This window comes from Elaeis guineensis, chromosome 5, assembly GCF_000442705.2.
Source record: "Elaeis guineensis isolate ETL-2024a chromosome 5, EG11, whole genome shotgun sequence".
NCBI classification, from domain to species: Eukaryota; Viridiplantae; Streptophyta; class Magnoliopsida; order Arecales; family Arecaceae; genus Elaeis; species Elaeis guineensis.
In genome coordinates this window covers 129,446,154-129,472,665 of record NC_025997.2, presented here as the reverse complement: position 1 = coordinate 129,472,665, position 26,512 = coordinate 129,446,154, and the positions used below count along the sequence as shown (strand labels likewise).

At 36.7% G+C, this 26,512-nt stretch overlaps 3 protein-coding genes across 3 annotated transcripts; 2 read left to right on the top strand and 1 right to left on the bottom strand.

Annotated features, from left to right (window-relative positions):
- Window positions 1–6,782: 6,782 nt before the first annotated feature.
- Window positions 6,783–9,001, top strand: LOC105045693 (WUSCHEL-related homeobox 2-like). Its single transcript, XM_010924060.3, has 2 exons — window positions 6,783–7,447; window positions 8,318–9,001. The coding sequence occupies exons 1-2, from the start codon at window positions 6,874–6,876 to the stop codon at window positions 8,743–8,745; spliced, it is 1,002 nt and encodes a 333-aa protein (XP_010922362.2). The 5' UTR covers window positions 6,783–6,873; the 3' UTR covers window positions 8,746–9,001.
- A 5,497-nt stretch (window positions 9,002–14,498) lies between these two features.
- LOC105045694 (vacuolar protein sorting-associated protein 2 homolog 1) lies at window positions 14,499–21,933 on the top strand. Its single transcript, XM_010924061.4, has 5 exons — window positions 14,499–14,727; window positions 15,224–15,354; window positions 17,693–17,797; window positions 21,292–21,552; window positions 21,665–21,933. The coding sequence occupies exons 1-5, from the start codon at window positions 14,691–14,693 to the stop codon at window positions 21,800–21,802; spliced, it is 672 nt and encodes a 223-aa protein (XP_010922363.1). The 5' UTR covers window positions 14,499–14,690; the 3' UTR covers window positions 21,803–21,933.
- A 260-nt stretch (window positions 21,934–22,193) lies between these two features.
- LOC105046151 (RING-H2 finger protein ATL52-like) lies at window positions 22,194–22,818 on the bottom strand. The gene has a single exon (XM_010924675.4). It carries the CDS (start codon window positions 22,808–22,810, stop codon window positions 22,289–22,291), a length of 522 nt encoding a protein of 173 aa, XP_010922977.3. The 5' UTR covers window positions 22,811–22,818; the 3' UTR covers window positions 22,194–22,288.
- Window positions 22,819–26,512: the final 3,694 nt, after the last annotated feature.

The following is a 26,512-nucleotide window of genomic DNA, read 5'->3' as shown; positions in this document are numbered from 1 at the left end:
ATTAAATGTCTTAAAATGTTTTGTTTTTGCAATTATTTGAATTATGCAGTATATGCTTTATATATGTTAAATAATAAAAATATTTGATACCAGACTTTCTATGGTCTAGCAACTATTTTTAATTTATAAAATTAGATCCTAAGACCCATCATAAGATATAGCAAATCATGCCATGCTCGCAAAATCCTAAAGCTACTCCCCATCAAGCTTCTGATTAGGGACAAGGATTTGGCCATCCTTCGGTTTTGACATTACTAGGTATATATAATATAATCCTCTTCTTGATCAAAATCCTACACCTCATCATCTAAATCACTGGACTGAACTGCTGAAATATCAACCTCAAGCTTCACCTGTTCTCTGACAACGTGATCTGATTCTGATATTAACTTCTCCCTCTGACTATCCAATAAAGCAAACTCATTAAATGTCACATCTTTACTGATTACTAATCCTGAAGACTTTGTATCATTGCACCACAACTTATAGCCTTTCACTCCATATGCATACCCTAGAAATATGCATTTCTTTGCCCTCGGCTCAAGCTTACCATCCCTCACATGAGCATAAGCAGGACAACCAAACACTCTCAACTGAAAGTAATCAGCAGGTGATCCGTACCAGATCTCAAAAGGAGTTTTACACTCAATAACTGTAGATGGAGATCGATTTACCAAGAAACAGGCTGTATTAATTGCATTAGCCCAGAAATCCTTTTTCAAACCTGAATATGAGAGTACGCTTCGTGCTTTGTCACAAAGCGTTCTACTCATGCGTTCCGCAATGCCATTCTGTTGTGGTGTCCCAGTACAAGTACGGTATCTCACTATACCTTCATCACTGCAGAAAGCATGGAACTCACGATTACAAAATTTCAATCCATTATCAATTCTAAGACGCTTGATCTTCTTTTCTATCTGCTTCTCGATCATCGTCTTCCACTTAACAAAAGTTAGAAATGCCTTGTCTTTCGTTTTCAGAAAATACACCCAAACCATCTGAGGGTAATCATCAATCAAAATCATGAAATACCTGGCACCATTCTTAGAAGGAATTCTGTTAAGACCTCATAGATCTGAATGGATGTAATCTACTGTACCTCTGGTCCTGTGCACTACCTTTTTGTTGAACTTCATCTTGGTCTGTTTGCCAAACACACAGTGTTCACAATAATCCATAAATTTTATTTTCTGTCTGTCCAACAAATCTTGCTTGTTCAATACAGATAACTCTCTCTCACTCATATGACCAAGACGCAAATACCACAGTGGAGTCTGATTCTGATTACTGCTCCTAGATGCTACTACAGCTTCCTCTGAAACTATACTTCCCTGAAGAACATACAATCCTGAAACCAAATTATCTTTCATGAGTACCATAGAGCCCTTGCACACTTTGAGAATTCCATTCTCTGCATGGTATTTGTATCCATGAGAGTCTAGTGTTCCAAGAGAAATTAGGTTCTTCTTCAGTCCTAGAACATGTCAACACTCCATAGTTCTAACAATTCCATCAAACATCCTTAATCTGATGTTACCTACATCCTCCACAGGTAATGTACGATCATTCCCCAAAAATACTTTACCATTCATCTGTTTGTAAGTGATAAACCAATTTCTGTATAGACACATGTGATAAATAGCACCACTATTAAGGACCCAGGAACTTTATCCATGATTTGAACTCACAGATAAAATTTCTCCAGCACTATCACTATCATCAGAATTATTAAACCTGTCAACAATATTCGCAAAACTCTCTGGTTGCTTCCCCTTTTAATTTTTCAACTTGGGACAATCTCTCCTGTAGTGTCTCCGCTCTCTACACTCAAAACAGTTAGTCTTTTTCATTCTAAACTTTGATCTAGCCTTAGATTTCTTTTTGCTTGAAAAACTCTTCCTTGATTGTGTTCTTCCCCTACTCAACAAACCCTCTCCCAAAGATCTATCTCTATTATCTGAAAAATTCTTTTTCAACTCCTTCGATTTTAGTGAATTACTAACATCATCCAGTGAAATACTGTCTTTCTCATACAACAGAATATCAACAAAAGTCTCATATGAGGGTGGCAACGAACATAACACAATCAAAGCCTAATCCTCACTATCAATATCAATATCTATATTCTTCAGATCCATAATGATTGAATTAAATTCATCCAGATGTTCTTTAATGGGCATACCTTCATTCATTCTGAGATTGTACAGTCTTTTCTTCAGATAGAGACGATTTGTCCATGATTTGATGGAATACAGCTCCTCTAATTTCTTCCACACTTCCAATGCTGATTTTTCACTAGCAATCTCTCGCAGAACATTTTCAGTGACGCTCATGAAAATCGCACTCAAGGCTCTCTCCTTCAGATCGGCCTTATCCGCCTCTTTCATACCCTCTGAAAAGTTATTCTCAATTGCCTTCCATAAACCTTGCAGAATCAAGAAAGATTTTATTTTAATCTTTTATAGACTGAAATTCGATCCTCCGTTAAACTTCTCCACCTTATACTTCGTTGAAGATGATGCCATCTGTGAACCCTAAACTGCACGCATATAATGCTCTGATACCAATTTGTTACAGCAAGCACAAAAATAGGGCACACACAGATTTGTACAATCACACAGAATAGAGAAGAGAAGAAAAACAGATATAGGATTTACGTGGTTCGGCTGAAAAGCCTACGTCCACAGATAAGACACGAGAGAAAAATTTCACTATGATGAAAAAAGAGATACAACACTCAGAACTCTCCAAATCCTAGCCGTAATTTGATTTTCCAAATCTCTTTCACAAAACTGCCGAAATTGACAAAAAGTACAATATTTATACTGGTCTGTTACCACCACCACATGCCCGCTCTGAGAGATCGGTCTATGCCCTCCGCTACTATCATAGACCTCCCAAAAAATTTCATTCAGATTGCAATGCAGACTGTTCGGATCAAGTCATAGTCTATAAAAAATATCCAAAATTTAAGCCACGTTAACGGCACACATATTGTGATCACCACAAACTCAAAAGATTCTCAAAATATCCTCATTATAGATCCTTTGAACAAGCTCGTTATCCTAAAAGACAGTGGCTCCAAAGGTTATGTTCTTTCTGTTTTTCATCTGCGTAATGCAAATGCGAACGAGGTACGGATGGCATAACCAGAGGAACTCACTTCATTCTTCACATTCATCGAGCAGCAATCTGTTCTCTTTTTCGAATTGATCAATTTCACATGGATTCTCAATTTGTCAATGTCATCCACATTCCGTTGATAGCATGTACATCTCATTGAAGAACATAAGCTGAGTCTTCTGATATAACTCAAGAAGGCATCAAGAAGACCTCCTACCACTGTACAAATTATTGTGAATTCTGCTGGAAGACAACAAACTACTGTAAATAAGATCATTTGTCGACATGGGCATGTCTTTGATAAATCTTTCTGATTCAACAAGCCAGCCAGAATACAAACACAGTACTCTATTCTTAGGGAAACAACCAAACTCTGAACCCACGGCAACATTGTAGCTTATGCCTTTGTCTACTAGGCCTGCATGATTGGAAGCAGAGATGAGAGACAAAGATAACATCATCAGGTTTCCACCCAATTAAAAGCATCTGTTAAAGGTGTCTTCAGCCTTTTTCAACCAACCATATCTTGCATGCACTGGCATCAAAATATCCATGATTACGATGATCGTTAAATAAGCTAAGTAATTTCAACATATAATCCATCTTTCTACATCGTCCATACATATCCACTGCAGCATTTATCCCATGAAAGACAGATTCAAAACCAAATTTAGTAATAAGACCATGAAGTTGCTGGCCGTCCTCCCTCAAGCGATGCCAAACATGTGCTATCTGCGAGGCTGCTGGAGTCTGAATCCTTTCCACTGCTCCAGAGAGCAGTTATACCAATCCCTCAATATCTTTCGGTCATTCAAACAAACAGTTGAGGCACTATCATAATTATGTACAATCCAAGCAGATCCAAGTAAAGACAAAGGAGTGGGACACGGCAGCAATAGATCATGAGAGCGAAAGAAGACAGGTAGGAGACAGTATGCCACCATGGAAGGAGAAAGGCGCTGAGGACGAGAGTTAAGAACCTGGCTGGCTGGAGAAGACATAGGAGGAGGTAGAGAAGAGAATAATGGTCTTCCGGACAGGTACTTGTGCAGTAGATGAAAATGAGGTGAACAAGCTGTGTATCTAGTGCTTGGAACAGGAATTGAACAGCGGCAGGTATTAAATTGAACAAGTAGGTTCCTTGCAATCTTAACGGGATCTTTTGTATAGAACCGGTAATTAGTATCATTCGTCAAAAATTTGCAACATGTTCGCACAAAGATCTCGTGCAAACCAGTGCTCTACTTTTCTAACATGTACACCAACGTTACACATAATATGTGATTGAAAAGGGGGCAACTATGTTACGTTGAATCCTTAATTTTTTATTGCTGACTCTCGTTCAAAACCGTTCCTCAAAAGTCTCAGCCTACGGCAACATCTAATTTATCTGCTTATCTTAGCATTTACTAACATTATCCGTGAACCCATTAAAAATTTTTTCATCTTTCAGCAGGTTCTACAATTACCTCTCCAACAACTAAATATATCAGACCTAGAGTTTAGTTATTCTAGCAAACAACATGTTTTAAACTCTATATAAGTAGTGGTTGGTTGAATGTTACTAAAGCAAAATTTAGAGAATATATTTTAATTTACAAGGGAGGCTTATAACCTCCATATCCTGCATATTGGGCAAAAAAAAGGAGAAGCAAAATTAGATCCTGCATGAGCAATGCTTTATACACCCACGTAATAAAGATCTAGAAAGATAATGCTTGGGCTTTCTAATCTTTGAAATATTATTATAAATCTCGGTATTCCGCCGACTCTTTTGCATTTCTAGCTTTCCCTGCCAAAAAGATAAAAATGGACATCCATCTCAAGCACTTACCTCAAAACAAAGATTAATTTCAAACTTAATTGACCATATTGCAGTGTGACCTCGAGTACCCCCACCAAAAACAATTGTTAACCGCGGTCCAACTCCATAGTTGGTGTGGCTCGGGTCCGCTGACACACTCACCCAATCCGCTTGGATCCGGCTGCGAAATAGAGAGAGGGAGGGAGGGGAAACTGTTGGAATTCACGAGGCATCGCTGCTGAAAGGTGGCGCTGCCCCGCCCGGCTGGAAAACACCCCCACCACCTTTCCTCCCTTTCTCTGACTCCTTTCCCCAAAACGCACCAACCTCTCTCGCTGTCCAAAGGTTTAGCCTTATCTCTCTGCCTCCATATATAAGCAATGGAGAGATTTCCAGTATCCCCCTCGCCGTTTGGTCTCCCTCTCACGTATCGCCCAGCCTGCTGCCAAAAGCTCTCCATTTCCCAAAGCTCCCTCATTTCTCTCTTCAAAAAAAAAAAAAAAAAAAAAAAGGGCTATCCTATAGATAGCTCCTCGCAGCTAGTAGAACCTATCACCTATAGGCTAGCTACTAATAAGAGATCTGACCTCTTCCTCCCAAGTCCTAGGCCTAAGGCTAACTCGGCTTCTGACTACCATGCACACAAACATGCCCTTTTCCACACTACCCTCATCTCTCTCTCTCTGCTGGTTTCTTTGTTTGCTTTCCTACGAATTCCCACCGAATCTCCATGCAGAGGGTTGGAGGAATAGATTTCGTACCATTTATGTCCCTGGGGAAAGCACGCTGCAGTGCGCGCGCACTTCTTCCTCCATCACTCCCTGGGCGATCCCCTCCCCGGCGTTTGACTGTTTTTTAACTATTTGTGGTTCCTGCATGTGATTCCGATAAAAACCCTGCATGGTTGTCATTCTTGATCGATTGTTTTCAGTACTCCTAGTAGTTGAAAGAAATGTTTCACGGGAAAATATAAACCGGACTTACTATTAAACTATGTAAGCTGTATGTAAATTTCACTGTGAATCGGTTGTGAGGTTCATCACATGAAGATGGAGCGTGCAGCCCATGTTGCAAATTAATAGTTCGATTTAATATAAATAATATATTTTCTATCTTTGTGATTAAGGAAGCTCGGCACCATAATTTCTTTTTTTTTTCAGTTAATTCTTTCTGAATTTTCTTTGAATGTGAAGGATAAAATTTATGATACAGTTCTTTGCACAACCAATTGGTTTTGTATCAAGGCTATTTAACGGCATATATACATGAACCAGCACTCTATTGCCTATATATATAGCTAATGCATTGTCATGTATTGTATTTGTTATTTTTTGCTTTGATACATGACATTTGACATGCAACACAATTATCTACAATATTTCCTTGCTGTTGCAAGTTAAAATGTCAAACAACACTCAAATGAGAGATATTACAAACAGAGAGAAAGAAGCTCATGTTAAAAAAAGAAACTTACGTTATGCATCATAACCATTCATAAAGAGGCAATTAATTCTGTTCAAGAAGTCATCATGTACAATGCATTTTTGAAGATTAATTATTTATCAGAGAATCTCATTTGTGTTCTTCCATGCATGCATAATCTCGCATGCGCATTGCCTCATGGACAATCATGATTACCAACTATTCTTTTCTTATGAGTCCCCGCAAGTGTTACATAAATAATCACTTTTCTTAAAGACAGTCAAATATCTGCTATAAATAGAGAGATATGCAATCAAAGCTCTAATAAATCCAATAAAACAAGCAAAGAATATGTATCATTCCCGAGGGGTTCTCTTAGCTCCAACCCAAAAGAAACTTTAGCCTCACTGGCCATTCCGCCACACCCCAAAGCCCAATTCCGTGATCTCCCACCCCCATTCAATGCCCGCATCCAGGACAAACAAAGCGACGCGGCACCTGGCGCCCCTCAGCCGCTCCCCGCCATGTTTTCAGAGCTGTCCAGCTCCAAAAACCACACGAATGTCAAACCCCAACACCAACCCCTCCCCTCCCCTCCCCTCCTCTCTCCCCTCTCACGTTTTTTGACCCACTACACGACAAGCAGATACCACGCTCCCAGCCCCACACACCTCTCTCTCCCACACCACCCTCCATGCATGTATAAGAAAGGAAGCCAGCCCCTCAGAACAAGTGCCCAAAATAACAGAAATCTTAGTTTCTTAGCCATGGAGGAGTGCAAGGGGTCGGCATCGGCCTCGTCGCCGTTGCCGTCGGGCTCTCGGTGGAACCCGACCAAGGAGCAGATCGCGATACTTGAAGGGCTCTACCGGCAGGGGATCCGGACGCCGAGCGCGGAGCAGATCCAGCAGATAACTGGCAAGCTTAGGGAGTATGGGAGCATCGAAGGGAAGAACGTGTTCTACTGGTTCCAAAACCACAAGGCTCGCCAAAGGCAGAAGCAGAAGCAGGAGTGCTTCGCCTACTATAGCAGACTCTTCCACCAGGCTCCGCCGACACCACTCCTCTCACCACCTCCTCCACCAACTTGCACCAATGGTGAGCCTCTTGGACTGTCCGTTCTTTTATTGTAAGTTAGCTTGTTATTTTTCAAGGGTTTAATTAAGATGATCCATCGATCCTTTCCTTTTAATTTTCTCCCTTCACATGAAGACTGCAACCTGTTTTAACATGCATTATTTATTCGTCATGCAAGTCGAAGTTATGGTTCCATTCGTATACTGGTTCTATTTCCAACCTTATCCATACTGTGCAGCATTTAATGCATTCTTTTCTAAGTTTAAGCTGGAAATAGTTAACGATCTTTTACTTGTTTGCATGCGTAAGAGATTGTGCCTGATGGACTTCTTTTTCCTTCTATAATTTCATGGAATTTACTTTTACCTTTATGTTTGCTTCTTTGTGAATGATATTTCTTTCCTGTTTTGGGGTTGATGCATCTCCTGCTTGACCATTTTTTATCACCTTTGTCCTGTCTCTGTACACCATTCTCAAGCTTTTGCTTATGTTGTTTTAGCTAGCCATCTGTCATCTTTCCATCAAAAAAAAAAGTAGCCATCTGCCCTCTTCTTCCCTTTTAGGCTTTATGTGCATATCACTACCTTCCTTTTTTATGGAATTCTCAGATAACAGCAGATCTCCTATCTCTAGTAGCTCTTATGTTTTTCTTTGAGTAACTAGTTCTTGTGTTAACTTTCAACGTAAGTTCTTATTACTTCTTTCTCTTTTATGCGCTAGAATAATAACATTTGGTAATACTAATCACCTTTTGTTTTGTCGTCTTATTATTATTTAGAACCATCTTAAAGTTACATGTACAACTGCATTGTCTCTCTCACACAGACATCCTTTTTTCTGAAAAAGCGTTCTCTCATCATTGGATGGGTTTGTGGCCCATTTTCCATGCAGTTGTTCGCAGACCATATTACTTTCAGGTGCCTCAGGTTGGTGGTGTTGGCTTCTATGGACCCCAGTTCCCTAACATGTTCTTACCCGGAGCTTTGCACATCAATCCAAGACCAGAGCATCAAGTGAGCCGGGAGAGAATCCCAGAGCCATACAGCAACGCTCCTCATCCAGCCTACTACTACGATCATCATGCCACTGGAATGGGCCACAGCACTGCTGATCTTGCCACCATGAACGACCCCATCTCCCATGAGACGCTGCAGCTGTTTCCGTTGCACCCCACTGGGATCTTGGAGGAGAGGTCCGGCAGCACTCTAATCTCAGCCTCAGCAAAGTCGGAGATCTTGGACGATATTGTAAAAGACGAGGTGGGTGGTGAGAACCAACCACCCTTCAATTTCTTTCGTGCTCCTAAGAAACCATGCTAAGGAAACCAGTACTGTATGGGTTTTCCTCGTTTTGCTACTCTTTTATGTGATCGTGATGTTTGTAGGCCATGGTGAATAAAAGGATGTGTAGGGAAACAAGGGAGGGTTAGTTTTATACTTTTATTGGCTTCTACTTTGATGAAGGTGGTCAAAGGTACAAGGCTGGTGACTTTGACCGGCAGATATTTCTGTATTGTTTTATCGTTTCCCATGTCTGTGAACAGTGAACACAGCAGTGGGACAGCGTGGGTTACGCAACTGGGGTCGCATGTTTCGACTGAAACTTGAAATCGCTTGAAAAGGAAGTGGGTTCCTGTACACCATTCATGATTTGGAAGTCCTGCCAGTCCCATTCACCAGCATGGGCTCTGGATTCTCTGGAACCTATACGTTGTAGCTTTATGGTTTCTTTATCGTTTGCGACCTGGAGCCCCGTTTTAGCGTTTGGTGTGTAGTTGTCCTATGTAACACAAACAGCCATGCAATGGCTTAAAGCATCTTTATAATTATGCTCCAAGCAATGACATCCAAGTTGTGCAATCAAAATAAATAAATCCACACACGCACACTAAAGGATTTCTCATGAGAAATAAATTCAAATCTAAGTTCTAATCTTTGTTCTTAAATTCCTCATTAAATTATTCATAATAATTAATCAATTAATCAATTGAATTTTATAAAAGCATCTTAATTTTTCTTTTTTAAAATTAAAAAATAACCTCAATCAAATTATTTCATTAAAACTTCAAATTTTTCTATAGCAAACCTAAATTAGATTTCCCTCTTAAAAGACTTGAAATACACAAAACTCCTATAGAAGAAAGGGTTATAACATTGCTGGATTTTGAAGGAAAAAAAACAGAGAAGTAAAGACATTCTGAATTAATAGATGATACAAAAATTGGATTTAGCAAGAAAGAAAGAATTTAATTTTATATGAAATATTTAGACTTTGAACGCCTTTGATGAAGGAAATAAAGTTTTTATTGCATTTGAAAAAGTTGATTTATTTAATTATTTTGATATTTTAGAACTATTGGTTGATTAAATAATTTCAGATTTCACAGTGTTAGAAGTGCATTTATATGTACATTTCTGGTCTTATATAAAAGTAGCTATTTATTGCAACTTTTTTCAATTACTATAATGACCTTAATTAAGTTTCTCTCTTAATAGCTTAAACCATACTAATAAAACTTCTAGTAAATGAAGAAGGCATATAACTGAAAATGGGACTTCTTAGAATTGATAAAGAGAAGCAGAGACATGTATAGGAGGAAATGACAATGCATCAGATATCTATGAATTATTGGGCTCCTAAAATTGCAAAAAATATTTTTTTCAATCTCAAAAATTATTTTGGTACAGTGACTATTGCTGCCAAAATCTAGCTCAACTAGGATAGTCTAAAGGGCATTGATCAATTCGCTTGGCTGACAGTAATGGAATATATAGCACTGATCTTTCTTAAAAGGTTATGGATACACACACAATAAAGAAGAGAAAAATTCATCGAATTGGCTCTGATTGGGCCCTCGATGTCCAAATTAGATCAGACTTTGAACGAATAGTAATAAAGAGAAAGTATAAGAGAAGATTAGAATAGCATAAAATATTGTATTATTTTGGTTGGTCTAGTTTTGATTGGCTTTTACCTTAATCTTTTCATTTTGGCCTTCTTAGATTATCCTTAGGATCGGTCTTTAGGAGCTCAACCTTTAAGAGAGTTCGGCCCTTTAAAGCTCGGCCTTCTAGAATTTAGCCTTTTGGAGATTAGCCTTTAAGAGATCGGCATTTAGGAGCTCAGTCTTCAGACTCTTCACTTCAGCATTGATCTTAGCTTTCACTTCGATCCTCACCTTCACCTCGACCTTTGTTACTCATAAGTCAGTGGATTTGTAAGAAAGAGAAGCAGAATGATGGATGACAGCTTAAGAGCATTTCATTAAGTGATCTTTAAGCTATAAAATTATTGACCCCATAATTATTTTTGATGATTGTCAAACTTTGAGTATATCACGTATCTAATCATATGTTTCAAAAATGTTTGTTGATCTTTCTAAGTGTTAAAATTGAAGAAAAATTTATTAAAAAAGATCTCTATAAAATTCACTAAAAGCAAAATGAGCCGACTCCTTCACTGAAACAAGGATGGCTCGTTAAGAAAAAAAAAACTGAAAGATGAAAATATTATTTAGAAGAGATTGGGGCTAAGAAATTCAAGTTTGGAAAGTCAAATAAGAAAAAATACCGTTGAAAGACTCCAAGTGTAATTGAAGATTAATTGAGTCAAATAAAATTATTTTTGAAGGCTTTCGGTACAAAAAAATAATCTAAAAAAATTAAAGCCGACCCACCCAAGAATCGAGCCAGCTCTAGCAGGAACGCTCTTGATATTTTGATTTGATACGCAGTCGAACTGCTCAAAATGGACTTGAGCCGGCTCTCTCAAGATGATAGAGAAAAAATATTTGGGTTCTACAGGTCGAGTCAGCTTGAAACAAGATCCGAGCTAGCTCTTTCAGATCGATAGAAAATTGATTTTTCAAGCTTGCAGGTTGAGCCAGCTCAAGAAAAATTCGAACCAACTCTCTCAAGTGCACATAAAGATGAATTTCGAGTTCTGCAGCTAGAGCCAGCTCAAAGCAAGACCCAAGTTAGCTGAATCTTTGTTTCGACAGTTCGAACCAGTTCGAATCCAAATTAAGCTGACTCGAGACCAATTCAAGCCGACTCGATGGGTTCTGACAGGTACAACGATTAGTTTTTTTAACATTATCTAACGGCTATTTCTCTACTCCAACGATCATTTTAGAGCTTTCAATGACTAGAACTCACTCTTCAGCCATCTCTAAGTATATTTAATGCTAGAGAATCAAATTAGAAGTAAATTTTTAAGAAAATGAGAGCTTAAGGTGAGACATCTTCAAAAATAAGAGTGAGCCACATTGCATATCTACAAGAAAGAAAAAGAGAGATTTTAAGTGTTGAAATTCAGAGAGCTTTCAAGAGCCATCTTTCACAAATTCTCAAGCATCCTCTGAACATTCAAAGAAAAAAAAGCAAGCTTTAATCGAGCTATCCTTCGGCCTCTTCTTCGAGCTAAAAAATAGATTCATTTTTCTATTTTTTGTTTAAACTGAATATTTTTGCTTGTTTTGTGATTTTTTTACAAATCTTTGGAGAAAAAAAATTTGGAGATAGGCCCGTCCAAGCTTGTAATTGGACGAGTGTAAGATTTTGGTTAGTTGGTCCAAAAAACCAACTAGATTGTTAGTGAGTCCAAAAAACTAAAGGTATAAAATTTTGATTGATGATCCCGAAAAATCAACTGAATTTTATTTGTGAGCCCGAAAAAATAAATACATTGTAATCAAGAGAGGATTATAGTAGAAATTTCAAAAAAAGCTTAGAGAATGGACGTAAATGTGAGTTACACTGAACCACTATAAAATCTATGTGTTTGTGATTATGCATTGCTCTCTTCGCTCTCTTACTTTTTTTTGCTTTACTTGCCTTAGTTACTTTTAGTTTTTATTTTTCATTAGATTATTAGTTACAAAATTTTATTGATCATTTGTTTTTACTACTACACATATATATTGATCACATTATAAGCATTTAGTTAAGTTTCAAATTGAGAAATATTATTGTTTAGAAAGCAAATTTGATTAAAATTTTTAAACAATCTAATTCAACACTCCCTCCCACCCCCCGCGCCTCCCCTCTTGAGTTGCTATCTCTGGGCAACAAAAATTTTCTTCATTTTGGAGCTTCTCCCCCATTGAGTCTTCTTGGCTCTATTTATATAAAGAAGGGAGTATATGTCCATTATGATTTGGAGGCAAAATTCAAGGTATTTTTAAAATCTCTTTTCTTATCTAGATTCAACCTTCCTTGTTGAATCCCGCCAAGAATTCAATTTTGGAATTCAAATTTTTTTTGCCACATATCCATTCATGATCCAAAGGTTGATTTCATGCTATATTAATAACTATCTAGAATTATTTTTATGTGTCCTAGTGTTTAGAAAATTTAATGTTATCTATCTTTTTAGGTTGTCACCCTAATTACTGTAGTTTCTTTTTTGGCATTAATATTCTAGGATCACAAGTGACATGTATTTGACATAGACATGTTACCAATTATGAATACATGATGATATATTATAATTGCTTCAATGCAATAACAGCGTATGTTACATGTCCATAAGATTCATAAACAATGGATTGGAATTAAGAACATGTGGTGGCTGTATATTGCTTGATTATTAAAGCATATAGTACACTTATCCAATTATTGATGAATATATAAAAATTACTTTTATATATGAAAGGAGTGCCTAGATATTTGCTTGTTGATACTAACATAGTTATTCTTTAAGATTAATATCATAATCATGTGCAACATGGATACAAATTCTATTCATTTTCTTAAAGGGAGAAAAAAACACCATTTGCTCATATAGTTGTGTATAAAATTTATTATGACATACAAATAGCTTAGTAACACAAATATGTAACATATACTAGTTTTTTCAACAATAATTGCTCAAAGTATGCTCGTGAAAGTTTTTTATAATACACCTGAAAAAATTATACTATATTTAGATTTTGTTTGAATATTTCTATAGAATTGGATAAAAAATTTTATAAAATTTATAAATTAGACCATCTATTTAAGTACGATCCTATGTCAACCAATTACAACACAATTCAAATTCCATTAAAAGAAAAAAAAAAATTTTAAGCCCAAAGCCTTGTGCCTATGCTGTATTTGAATAAGAGGAATTCTTTGTGCACCACGGGCGGTGCAGAACCGCACGCACCACCAGTTCTACACTGCCCGCGATGATTGGTTCGTGCATGGAGCCGAGATGCGATGTGCAAAAAAAAAAATTTTTCCCATGGTGCACAAAGAATTTTGTTTTGAATAAATTCTTAGAAAATTTAAGCTAAATGAGCCAACAAATTTGATACCTTTTAGATTTTTTTTTCCAGGTCAACTCGTGGAAAATCTAATTAGTTTTTCAAATACAAGTTTCACATAAAAACTGCAATAGACCGCAGACTTTATACACAGGAGGTCACATGCATTTAGAAAATTATCTTTGGGTCCCTAAATGCTATCCAACTTAATTTCAAATCTTTAAAAAAGAGCCGTTTGATTGGAGATAATTTCACATGAAAAAATAATTTCTATGTCAGATTATCATGTTTGGTATAAAAAAGAAAAAAAAATAGTAAAAAAATTGGTGGGCCCATGCTTATTTTTTGAAGAGAGAAGATAAAATAAATATAAAGATTGGTATTTAATAAATTGTGAAGTGGTAGTAATCCATACTTGACAAAAATATTTTAATAAAACTGCATATGTAATTATTGAATTTGTTCTCATATCTTTACAAATTTATTCAATAAAAAATTTTAATAAAAAAATTAAAATAAAAATAATATTATGTAAAAAATTATGTAATTATAGTCATTACATAAAAATTTATTAGAGATGACAATACTATCTTTATGTTGAGAAATTATTTTTATGTCCAAAAATATATTTATAAATTTGATCATATTACTATATAGATTTATCTCTTCAAATATAGTAATTTTTTTTAATATTATTTTTTAAAATAATTTTTTTATCAATTAAATATAATAAAAATTATTTTTTTTTCACAATTATTTTTTTAAATAAATAATTTTTAAAAATTAATAGATTATAATCTTACATTCCCCAATCAGACGGACCTTGAGTATAAAGAGAGGGAATCGATCAAAATGCCAAAGTAACCAACCATCGACAGCTTTTAGCCGCGTGAGGTAAGGTTGGTCGGTCGAAGACACTTTCGAAGAGAAAAAGGAATCAACAAAGAAGAACGAGGAGAGATCGAAGAGGAGCTCCCCCAATTTCCTCTAGTAATTCTTTCCATCATATCACTCAAGATGAGTTTTCTCTTCGGCAAGAAGAAAACCCCCGCAGGTACCTTTCCCTATCCCTTCCATGATTTTCTTTTATTGGGATTTTTTTGTTGATATTTTTTATCCCCACAAACATCATGTTATTTCCCTGTTTCTGTTCGTGCAAGCTTGATAATTTTACTTGGCTTGCGTTTCGATTAGGGTTTGCGATCATATTCTAATGTTAAGTTGATTTTTTTTTTTTATGGGTTTTGGACTTTATATTGAAAAAAGATCTTTGATGGAAAATCTTGGTTTTGTTTGGTGAACCAAAAAAATCGTTGTTTACTTATCCAGAATCGTTGGATTGCGGAGAACTTGGCTTTGGGACGCTGGTTTTTTCTATGGATGTTTTAGGTACCGCAGGTTCTTGATCGAAGATTTCTGGTTTCATGAGGTTTTGTTCTTGGACTTAGCTAACTTATTGTTAGATAAGTATATCCGATGATTCGGTCTGTAATACTGTCGAAAAAGTGGGGATGGTTTGAGAATTTGATGGTTGCTTGGTTTATTTGTAGAGCTGTTGAGGGAGAATAAGAGAATGTTGGATAGATCGATAAGGGAAATCGAAAGGGAGAGGCAAGGACTGCAGACCCAAGAGAAAAAGCTGATCACAGAGATCAAAAAAGCAGCCAAGCAAGGGCAAATGGTATGCACTTTTTGGGAGTTCTCAACGTTCCTATTGTACGATGCAGATATAGTTTCGCTTTGATTTAGCTTGGCCTTTGAATTGGTTTGTGTTAATTTCTGCTCCAACACTTCCATGTTACCACTAAAATTTGTTCTTCATCCTCATAAACTTCATATTTCACATGTCTATATTTCATAGTCATTCTTGGTTCCTTCAAAATAGGTGCTCAAATGAGTGATGGTGTCATGCTTTCTCAAGAGATGGATTATGAATGGATTAAAAGTGCAGTATGAAACATTTAGTTTACAAGATGAAGGAAGGAAGAAATGAGCGAAAAGGTTGGAGGATAGAACAGGTTGGTCAATTTGTCAGATAGGTGTGAGCTATGCCCCATAATCCCACAGTTTTAGGTCTGTTTGTGTAAAATGATGCGAGCAGGGACATGCAAGTAATGGGCTACCTTGAGCAATATTTTTTCATGTTGCCTTCTAGTGACTTGTTGTGCTGTTTTGTGTTTTCAATTTTGTTGCGTTTTTCATGTAGGTTTTGATGGTCTCAATTAATGCCGAACTAAGACCCAAGCCCATAAATTTTACAGCCTCTGTGGGCTCTTTATTATAGCTGATGAGCCTATTGATCTATTAGGTCAATATTATCACATTTAGACTAATTGGGTCCAAATACAGTCTGCTACATTTGCATTGGGTTTGAGATTGGGGTTAGTCTGGGGGGACATATATATTTGTGGTTGGAGGGGCTGGAGAAGTGATGATGATGGTTGAGGTTATAGATTATGGAAAACCTGTAATGTCATTGCTGGTGGTTAGAGTTTGAGAGTAGCACACTTGAGAATGAATTATCGAGGTTACATATTATTATCGAAGTGTGATATTATTTTATTTATTTGAAGTTGGTGACAACAGGTTAATTGTCAAATATATATATATATATATTCCTATATTTATCTTTTATCAGAACTAAATTTTATAAAATTTAAATTCTATATCATGCATATAGTCATGCACAATATCACATCTTAAGTTCATTTTAGTGATGATAGACATAGCGAAGACAAACACTGCACTAATTACAACCATGCCCATGGCCAAAACCTTCAAGCTTTGTCCCAACCATTTCGATTCAGCTTTGTGAATTCTTGTTCACCTTTGATTTCTGGTAACATCTACATTTGATGCAACCGCAATCTTTTGCAATCCTTTTCCTGTGATTTTATATCAATGTGGGTTTTCCTTTCCTCTTTTTTGACTCCAACAAATTCGAGCACCTGTCCTCATCAAGCCTTCTGCATGCCACGCCCTCTCAATCATTTTCATTCTCTTGTCTTTGATAAGCGAAACATTACACCATGTCAAGAACCCAGTCCATTAACTAACATCAAACCAATTTTCTCAAGGAAAAAATATATTTCAAAAAAAGTAATATATGAATCAAACAAATATTTTGTGCCTATCACTCCATGTAGTACATCATCCTATACATTATTCTTTTCCAAAGTGTATTGAGTAATAATGCCTATAATAAGCCCAGAAACAGTCATCAGTAGCTATAAATTTCACTATTTATTCACACCAGGAATTAGAACATCCACTTTATTTTTAAAAAAAAAAAAGTTAAAAATGTAACATCACTACACACTGCTGTTGTTTTATCAATGGATGGAAATCGATGCCTGTCTCATGATTTCACCAACCTGCCATATGTAAGATGGTTGTAAAAGTTATATATTTTTTTATGTTCTCTATCATTGTTATGAATTTTTAAGTTCCATGATGAATTACTATGTTTTTAATGTACAACTTACATTTCATAAAGGCTGTATGGTTTCCTTCTCTAACTAATGATTTAAAGTCCCTTTGCTGCCTTATGTTGGCCTGTTTACGGTGATTTAAGTAAGAATGCTTTTTAATTATGTAAAAGAAGAAAGCATGGGTTTTGCCATGAGTGATCCAGGACAGGTTATTTCGGACTTTTTTTAGTCATCAGTTAACTGGCTAAGCATAATGCATATCTGATACAACAAAGAACTTGTCCCTATGTTTTGTCATAATATCAGAAAAACTGAGATTTTTGGCTATGCATATTTTGAGTTGTTGTTCAAAGGGAACCCTGCTTTGCTCATTTCAAGAACATGAGTTCTTTAGTCTTTGTTAAAGCCATTGAGTTATATGCATTTGGAAAATTTGAAATCTTTTAGCTGTGATCTCTTTTACCTTTTTATTCAAGCAGCTTTTGTTCGAGAATCAATGTATGAGCATGATTTGCATCTTTTGCTACACTAAGCTTCATCATTTCCTGAGCTGTCTCTTTTTCTTGTTGTGTAAATGTTTTCTTACAGGGAGCTGTAAAAGTGATGGCCAAAGATCTTATTCGAACAAGACATCAGATCACAAAGTTTTATGCACTCAAATCACAGCTCCAAGGTGTGTCTCTTAGAATTCAGGTATGTTAATGGTCTTCACTTGCATTTGACATGAAAATGACAATGAAATTCATTACTTACATTTTCTTCATTAAATATTGTCTGATGAGATTCCTTTGATTCTTTGAGATAATATAAGCAATTCAGTATTCCTTTGTGGAAATGCCTATTATAACTTCTTTTGATGCCAAGAATGTGAAAATGCTGCTTACATGATCTGTTTTAAGACATTTGGCTCTTGCAAAAGTTTCTTTCACTTTTTGTCATGCTTGGAATTAAAATGGACTGAGAATTGCAGGCATCTTTAATGACTTATTGGTCATGCTATGATATATACTGAGGCATCAAATACAAGAAAACTGAATCAAACTACAGGATGCCCAAGCTCCCAATTATAAGAGTTTGTGGACTTTAATAAAATTAAAGTTGAAGCAACAACTAATGTGCTGAATGGATCAAATGACCATTTTTAGGCTTTATGAGGGGTGATGATGACTTTAGAGTCTTTGCAATATATACATGATATGTGGCAGGTATCAAAGTTTTATATGACATAAAACTTTTGAGTAATCCATTTCCTAGCAGCACAATGATGTTTAAGAGAATCATTTGTGCAATAGTTTGCAGTCCAATTTAGTTGTCATTTTCATTACAACTAACTCAAATGGAAGAAAATAAATATATCCAATAACATTTATTTTCAGTGGTAATTCTTTATCTAAGTGGATGAAAGCTATAAGATGGCTAAGAAGGAAGTTAAGAAGGCAGTATGGATAGGTTCAAAGCATATGAAGAGTTATATCACAAATTGGAAACTAAAGACAGAGAGAAAGATATATATAAAATTGTAAGACTAAGAGAAAGATATATATAAAATTGTAAGACTAAGAGAAAGAAGAATTAGAGTTTTGACTCAAGTTAATGCATCAAAGATGGAAAAAAAATTGTTGGCTAAGGAGGACGAGACCAAAGAAATATAGAGGAGTTATTTTAATAAGCTATTCAATAAAAGTCATGTAAATAATTTAGGATGCCTTACTAGTTTCATTGAGGATAGAAATGGTTAAGTATATGCATAAAATTAAAGTATTTGAGATAAGGCAATGAAAAAGATGAAAATAAGAAAATCAATCGGACCCAATGGAATCCGTATTGAGGTTTGCAAGTATTTAACGTGGGATTAACTTGGTTGATTAATTTGTTTCATAACATTTTAGAGACCAGAAAAATGCTTGATGAATGGAGAAAGAGCACCATACCGATTTATAAGAATAAAAATGGTATTCAAAATTGTTCTAACTATCATGATATTAAATTCATATGCTATATTATGAAATTTTGGAAGAATGTTATTGAGTACATATTGAGGTGTGAAGCAAAAATATGATAGAACCAATCTGGTTTTATGGTAGGAAAATCGACTATGAATGTTAATTTTCTTCTTAAGAAATCAATAGAGAAATATAGAGAAAAGAGACAAGATCTTCACATGATTAATATTGATTTATAGTGAGCATATGATAGAGTCCCTATAGAAGTCTTATGAAGGGTGTTAGAGCTCCTAGAGAAGTCTTATGATAGTTTCCATTGGCTGTATTAGTATGATTAAAAATGCAGATAATGGAGTGGTTATTCGTGTGAGAACTATTGACACTGATATTGCTGAGTTTTCAATCACAGTAGATTTACGCCAAGGATCTACCTTAAGTTCTTACTTTTTCATGCTAGTTATAGATGAGCTTATTGGGTATATTCAAGATGATATTTCTTGGTACATGCTACTTGTGAATGATATAGTTTTAGCAGATGAAATTAAAGTAGGAGTTAATCATAAGTTGGAATTATGAAGAAGTGCATTATAAACTTAGGGTTTCAGGTTTAGGATCAAGACGGAATACATAGAAAGTAGCTTTAGTAGAATTAGAAACAGAACCAAAGTTGAAGAAAAAATTGAGGATCATGAAATTTTTAAGAGTGATTATTTTTGGTATTTAGGATCAATTAGCCATAAGGAAGGAAAAATTAAAGAGAATGTTATCTATAGAATTAAAGTAGAGTAAATGTAGTGGAAACATGCAACTGGAGTATCATGTGATCGCAGGATGCCTACCAAGTAAGTCGAAGGAAAAACTTTATTGAAGAGTCATATGGCCAGCTATACTTTATGGTACAAAATATTGGGTGGTTAGAGAATAACATGCATACAAGATGAATATGGCTGAAATGAGAATGTTAAAATAAATGTGGTAATAGAAGAAAAGATATGATAAGAGATCAAGTTCTTTGTGACAATGAAAAGGTAGCATTAATTAAGGACAAACTGAGATGAGAATCACTTAGGTGGTCTGAATACATACAACGAAAAAAGGGATGATATAGAAGAAAAAAGGGGTGGAGGTAAACCGAAAGACATATGAGATGTAATTAGGAAAGGCTTGATATTGCTACACCAGTCCAAAAGCATGCCCTAAACATCACGAAATGGTGGGAAAGGATTCAAATAGCCGACCCCAACTAGTTGTGGTTCAAGGCTTATTTTAATTAGGTTGTGGTAGTAGTAATTCAAGTATTAAATTTTTTCTTAATGATTGCAAATTAGTTCAAAACCAGATGAACGTCCTTTGTTAGTTCAGCAGTAAAAATGTACAGATGTTGGAATACAAAAGATGGTAAGAAAGAACAAATTAAGAATGGAAAAGGATAAAACAGAAAACAGATATGAAGGAAGGTAGAGAATGAAAATAAAATGGAAATAAACAAGAAGCAGAGTTATTGAGAAAGTTGAGAGAATGGTATGATGAAAAAAAGAGAAATCAGCAGGAACCCAGGAATGCATGTGTTTGTGTAGAGAGAGAGAGAGAGAGAGAGAGAGAGAGAGAGAGAGATGAGTGCAAGGACAAAGTTGGCTGGGTTTGTAGATTTCCTGGCTTTCTAATGGAAATAAGTGCCCATTAGAGCAAAGCTGGAAGGATGGGGGGCATTTTTTGGTTTTGTGAATTCATTATTATTATTTTATTTTATTTTGGGTGGCCTGCGTGGGGCCAGGGGGTAGGGATGGGGACCTTTCAATCTTTTAACCATGTTTCTTTCTCTTGAAAAAAATGTAAAGATCCTTGATCACATTTGTTATAAAAATAAGGTGGTGTAGAAGTTGCATTGACTAATGTAGTTTCCCAATTTCCACTCGTACTTCCGAGCTGCTGGAGAGGATAAAATAGATGTGGAAGTTACAGAAAACTTAATAAGTCTGACAGTCAATGTGTAAGCACTGTATCAGTTGAATAATAGCATCATATCTTAACTGCATCATTAAGGACCATCCCTTTGCCAATGCCTTGTAGAATTAAATGTTCGCCGTGCGGTGTGAGGTTCTCTAATCCATTATAATTTGGTTAAAATTGCAGCTTCATTTTATATGTGAGAGTTTTTTACTAGGGTTGGAATTGATTTTGAAGCAGTTAATCTCATCAGTCTGTGACTATTGTCAGCTTTCAACTGTTTTGTGATTCTTGCAGACATTGAAATCAACCCAAGCTATGGGTGAGGCTATGAAGGGTGTTACCAAGGCAATGGGACAGATGAACAGGCGGATGAACCTACCAGGCTTGCAGAAGATAATGCAAGAATTTGAGCGGCAAAATGAGAGGATGGAAATGGTAAGTGAGGTGATGGGAGATGCCATTGATGATGCCTTGGAAGGTGATGAGGAGGAAGAAGAAACAGAAGAACTTGTGAACCAGGTCCTCGACGAAATTGGAATCGATATTAATGCGGAGGTATATGTTTTTGTATCTGTTACCTATATCTTCCCTTAAATCAAAGGATATCGTTATGCTTGCTGCATATATAATATACTCAAATCCGTTTGTTTTTGTAATTCGCACACAGCTTGTCAAAGCACCAACATCTGCGGTGGCTCAACCAGCAGCAGGGAACAAGGTTGCTCAAGCTGAAACAGCTGGGACTGATGACAGCGGAATTGACAGTGAGCTACAGGCAAGATTGGATAATCTAAGAAAAATGTAATTAATCTTAATAGTGTGTGACTTACGTGAGGATGCAATGGATCCCTAGCATCTAGCACCATGTATAATAGTGTGATTTTGAAAATTTCGTCCATACAATAAATTATACTGGTGTATGGTGTTTTGAAGACATCTAATACATTCATGCCTGTAGTAAGCCCACCAGTTCCATTCTGGTTCTATCAGAGAAACGTTTCTAAGATTTTAAGAAACAGGTTTTAGATGAAAAATTATCATATTAGCATGTTACCTTGTCCTTTTATAACTTCCACTTAAACTGGTGCATTTCCTTAGCATTCGTGAACATGGCTCGGAAAATACATGGAATTCCGCTCGGTAGTTCAGAGACATTGATGCTCTGATAGTCAGGTTCTTGTGTCTGTGAACGGACTGAAAAAAAAATGGAAAAAAAAAAAAAAAAGAAATGAATGATGGAAAGGAGGAAATTTTCATTTTGTACAATCAATCCGCCGCCCTGGTCACCATGTCACACCAGATCACCGACGATGCCGACCATGTTGCTGTATTCGATGTCGCGTTGTCGTCCGGGGTCCACCCCAGCTGCAGCAGTCGGGCGGCGAGGAGGCCGTACTGGAACGCTGGCACGGCAAAGGGGACAGCTGGAGTGAGAGTAGAGCCACATATCTATGCAAGGTGCATGGAAGGTGTGCTTGCATGGCGGCAGCTGCCGGATATATTCTCCATCCACGAAAGGTGATAGGCACACCGAACACCCACTATCAGATGCATTCTCTTCATCCTGTTCATTGTCATACTTCAGTGCTGGAATAATTTTGGCAGGTTTGTCATTGTTGGTTTCACCGGTCGAGACCTCAGGTCGCCGGAATAACCTCCGGAGATATTCAACAAAGTGACATGGGGAGCAGCATGCAAAGGCTATCAAGTTTGATAGTATAACTATGATGGCAACCACGGCGATGGTGAGTGCAAAGTAGTGAGAATCCGGGGAGTCGCTTTTGGGTTGTGGTGAAGGCATTGGAGATGCCATGTAGATGTGTGTTTTGATGGCTGGTATTCATCAAAACTCCCAGGATATATACCAGGGGAAAGGATGGCCAAGTACGTGATGATCACGCTAAATGTTAGCTCTTAAACTGGGAGGCAAGACAAATTAGCTCTGATATTGAAGGCTGCTTTACGGAGCCTCAGAGCATTTGTTTGATAGAGGAAATATTTAATGCGAGGGAGTCGGCATCCTTTAACGGATGTTCTTCAAGGCGTGGCCCAGCCTTGCGTGGTGGGAAAGTTGGGCCAGCAGTCTACACTCCGTTTTTGCTGTTCTGGATTCTGGCACGACATAGCTCTCATGTCGTTTGGAAAAAAAAAAAAAAAAGAACAAGGTCTTCTGTGTGGTGTGGTCGAACCATGATTGGTCTGCAGTGAGTGTATATCAGTGGATGCGTGTTGGGAGAAGTTCTGTTGCGATGCAGAAAATTGAGTATGTTTTCAACCAGTCTTCCATGTACAACAGATTTTTGAGGTGTGATTGTCATCATATACTAAGAGGTCCACTGATAAAATTTATCAGTCGGGAGCGCAACCTTGTATGCATGGCGGAGTAGATGCGTTCCCCCCCCCCCTTTTTTTGATAAATTGGATTTATCATGCAATATGTAGAAAATTAATATATATATCACAGCCGTCCATAATATAATCCTTATATAATTTCTTATGGATATCATCATCTAATCCACAATACTATTAATTTTTCTATAACCATGTGTCACTTCATATGAACGTAGAGCTGCACCAATTCTCCGGAATCTTGAATCAAAGGATAAGAAATAGTGTCTGTAGTTAAACTTGACAGTACCTAACCATTATCAAAGACTCCCTCAAGAATGATATAAGAAGCCTTCAATTATTTATTAGGATATGTTAGACGTTCTCATTCAAAATGCAATCTTGTCATCGAATATAATAGTCTCAAATAATCAAGAGATTTATGTTCATTGTCTACATCTTTTTTATTCTCACGCAGATAAAGGAAAAAACAAAAAATGTGCGGCATCATGAATGCAGGCACGCTGTCGTCTTCTACGTGCAGTGGCAGTCAATGATCAAACCGTTTTCAAAATAAAATTTAAGGATTTATTTAGCATCATTTTTATTTTTTTATTTTTAAAATAAAATTAAAAATATTGGGATAAAAGATAATTTGATATTAAAATATTTATTTTTTTTATTTTAAAAATTATTTTTAACTTTTAGAAAAAATATATATATGAAATTTTTACTTTTAAAATTTAAAAAAAAAACTCATATTTTTTCAACTAACACTATCTCTACTACTTCTGCTGTTGCTTTCATCATCATGATAGTTGTCGTCTCTGCAACGATGTTATTATTCATATTATAATTGCTGCATCACTAAATAACTACTATCTTCTCTGTATCATCGATATCTTGACCACCACCATCATCATTACCGCTCTACCATATCACTGCCACCATCATCATTGCCTCTATCATATAAATGACTAGGGATGGCAATAGGTCGGATATTAGTCGGATTGATCGATATCTTTATCCATCTTGTCAGAAAAAAAAATCATATTCGAATCAGCTCCGTAGCCATCTCAAGTCGGATCGGGCTCCAAGAATGAGTCAGGTTGAATCGGATATACCCGAATATCGAATTCCACCTCTCATTTTGCCTTTCTCTATTCTCCATCTCCACCACCGCCCCATCCCCAAATCCTACAAAATTTCATGCTTCCGCCAAGATTAAGCTCTCAAAACCTCAAGGGACCAACTCACATGGCCACAACTCGCACAAAATCCCATATGCTCGAGAAAAAACCCCAACCATATCCTAAAAACCCCTTCAATCTCCCTCAGTCGCTCTCCTTCCTCACAAATCTCCAAAAAAGAGAATGAAATGAAAAGAAAAGAAAGCAAAAAGGAAAAAAAACCAATCTATATGGAAAAAGGTCATCAGGAGTCTCAGTCAGATGGGAGGCTTGGAGCGGCCGAATGGGGAAGCTTAGATGATTGGCTAGGATTTTGTCAAAATCCTAGCTATCAAACTGCCACCACTAGGAGTGGGGATCTGTCAGGCCACCTCTAGGGGTAAAAGGAGGGGTGAAGGCCTCAGATGTCAGGAACTTGGCAGAGATGAGACAGGATGGGGAAAGGGGTTAGTGGACTGGCGATGGTAGTGGGAGAAGAGGGAAAACCTAGAGGCTACGGGGTCGTCGACCATCGGCCGTCAGGTGCTTGGTGAAGGTTATAGAGGGCAGAGAAAGGGTGATGGTGGACTGGCGGTGGCAGACTAGCAGTGGGCACATCGATGGTGGCAATAGAGACTCGGGGAGAAAGGGGAGCGACAGTGAGAGCGAAGAGGAATACAGAAATTAGGGCTGGGTGTGGGTGAGAGATTAAATAGAGTTAACGGATTACTTATATATAAATATATATCGAGTTGGGTCAGAGCCGGATATATTATTATCCTTATTCGATCTAAATTTATTTCGGATATTTTTTTATAAAATCCATATCGATCCTAGATTTTAATCGAATTAGATAAAATCTACTTTGTTTGGGTCGAGTACCTGATGGGTCGCATCAATTTGCCATCCCTATAAACAATATCTCTAATGCTCCACCACCAATATCGCCACCATCATCACCACTATTATCATATAAATAACATCGCCATTATTATTATCACCTCTACTATATTGCTTGTACCCTAGATATTACCATTGCTGCCATGGGCATCATTACCATCTCCAATGCCTCCGTCTCTATTATCACCGTTATCATCATACTTTTTTCCAAAAAAACAATTGAATGTACCAAATATATCCATATTTAAAATTTAGAAAGAACATGTAAACTTTTATTTGTTACTTTGATTTTTTTTTTTAAAAAAAAATGAAACAACTGCCAAAAGACAGCTAAGTTTCCAATTTGGAATATACCTAGGCTGCGCTCATTTAGTTAGCCCGGCAACATGTGGTCCCTCAATGACAAAACCAGCAACCATACAGGCACATGGATGGCTACAAAGTGGCGAGCACGAAATGAATTCAACCTTACATGACCAATCATGTCCTTAAGGTATTGATACCAACAATCATCTTAAAATCCTGCCTCACCTCACACAGATGGATTGTACCAACAATCAGCTTCAAATCCTTCCCTCACCTCACACAGATTTTGGATACGATTCCTCCCATTCTAGCTTTAGAAAACACCTTATAAACCTAATTGCAGGCAAAGTTGTCTAGTGTTTTCACGCCTTGTGCCCCTTTCACACTAACTTCGGTGAATTCAGAGGAAAAGCTACAAGGGCGCTAGTAAAACCAATTCAACTTCATCATAATGTTGTGGTCATGGATCAAAAAATCGAATGGTTCAGATGATTGGCTTATGCCTTCACCTCCGTATACGTGAGGTATTGTCCGCTTTAACTCATGACGATCTTTAGACTTCAATGGGCTTTAAATTTCAATGGGCCTTGATCATTTAGAGCCTCACGATTTTGTCCTTTAAACGATGTCTTACATTGAGAAAAAATGTTTCAATCCATATAAACTATATTCTCCCTTGACTCATAACCAATGTGGGACTAAAGAATCTCTCTCTACACCACAACACAACCTCCCAGTGAGAGAGCATGTGTGGATATGAGGCATTCCCACAAAAGCGCCAATGTTGTGGTCATGGGTCAAGAAGTCGAATG

Bases quoted from the DNA above. Each gene is read 5' to 3' on its own strand.
- LOC105045693 (XM_010924060.3), top strand. From the start codon at position 6,874: ATGTTTTCAGAGCTGTCCAGCTCCAAAAACCACACGAATGTCAAACCC. The intron at 7,448-8,317 runs GTGAGCCTCTTG...TTTTCCATGCAG, and splicing joins TCCACCAACTTGCACCAATG to TTGTTCGCAGACCATATTAC.
- LOC105045694 (XM_010924061.4), top strand. From the start codon at position 14,691: ATGAGTTTTCTCTTCGGCAAGAAGAAAACCCCCGCAG. The intron at 15,355-17,692 runs GTATGCACTTTT...GTTTTCTTACAG, and splicing joins CAGCCAAGCAAGGGCAAATG to GGAGCTGTAAAAGTGATGGC. The intron at 21,553-21,664 runs GTATATGTTTTT...ATTCGCACACAG, and splicing joins GAATCGATATTAATGCGGAG to CTTGTCAAAGCACCAACATC.
- LOC105046151 (XM_010924675.4), bottom strand. From the start codon at position 22,810: ATGGCATCTCCAATGCCTTCACCACAACCCAAAAGCGACTCCCCGGAT.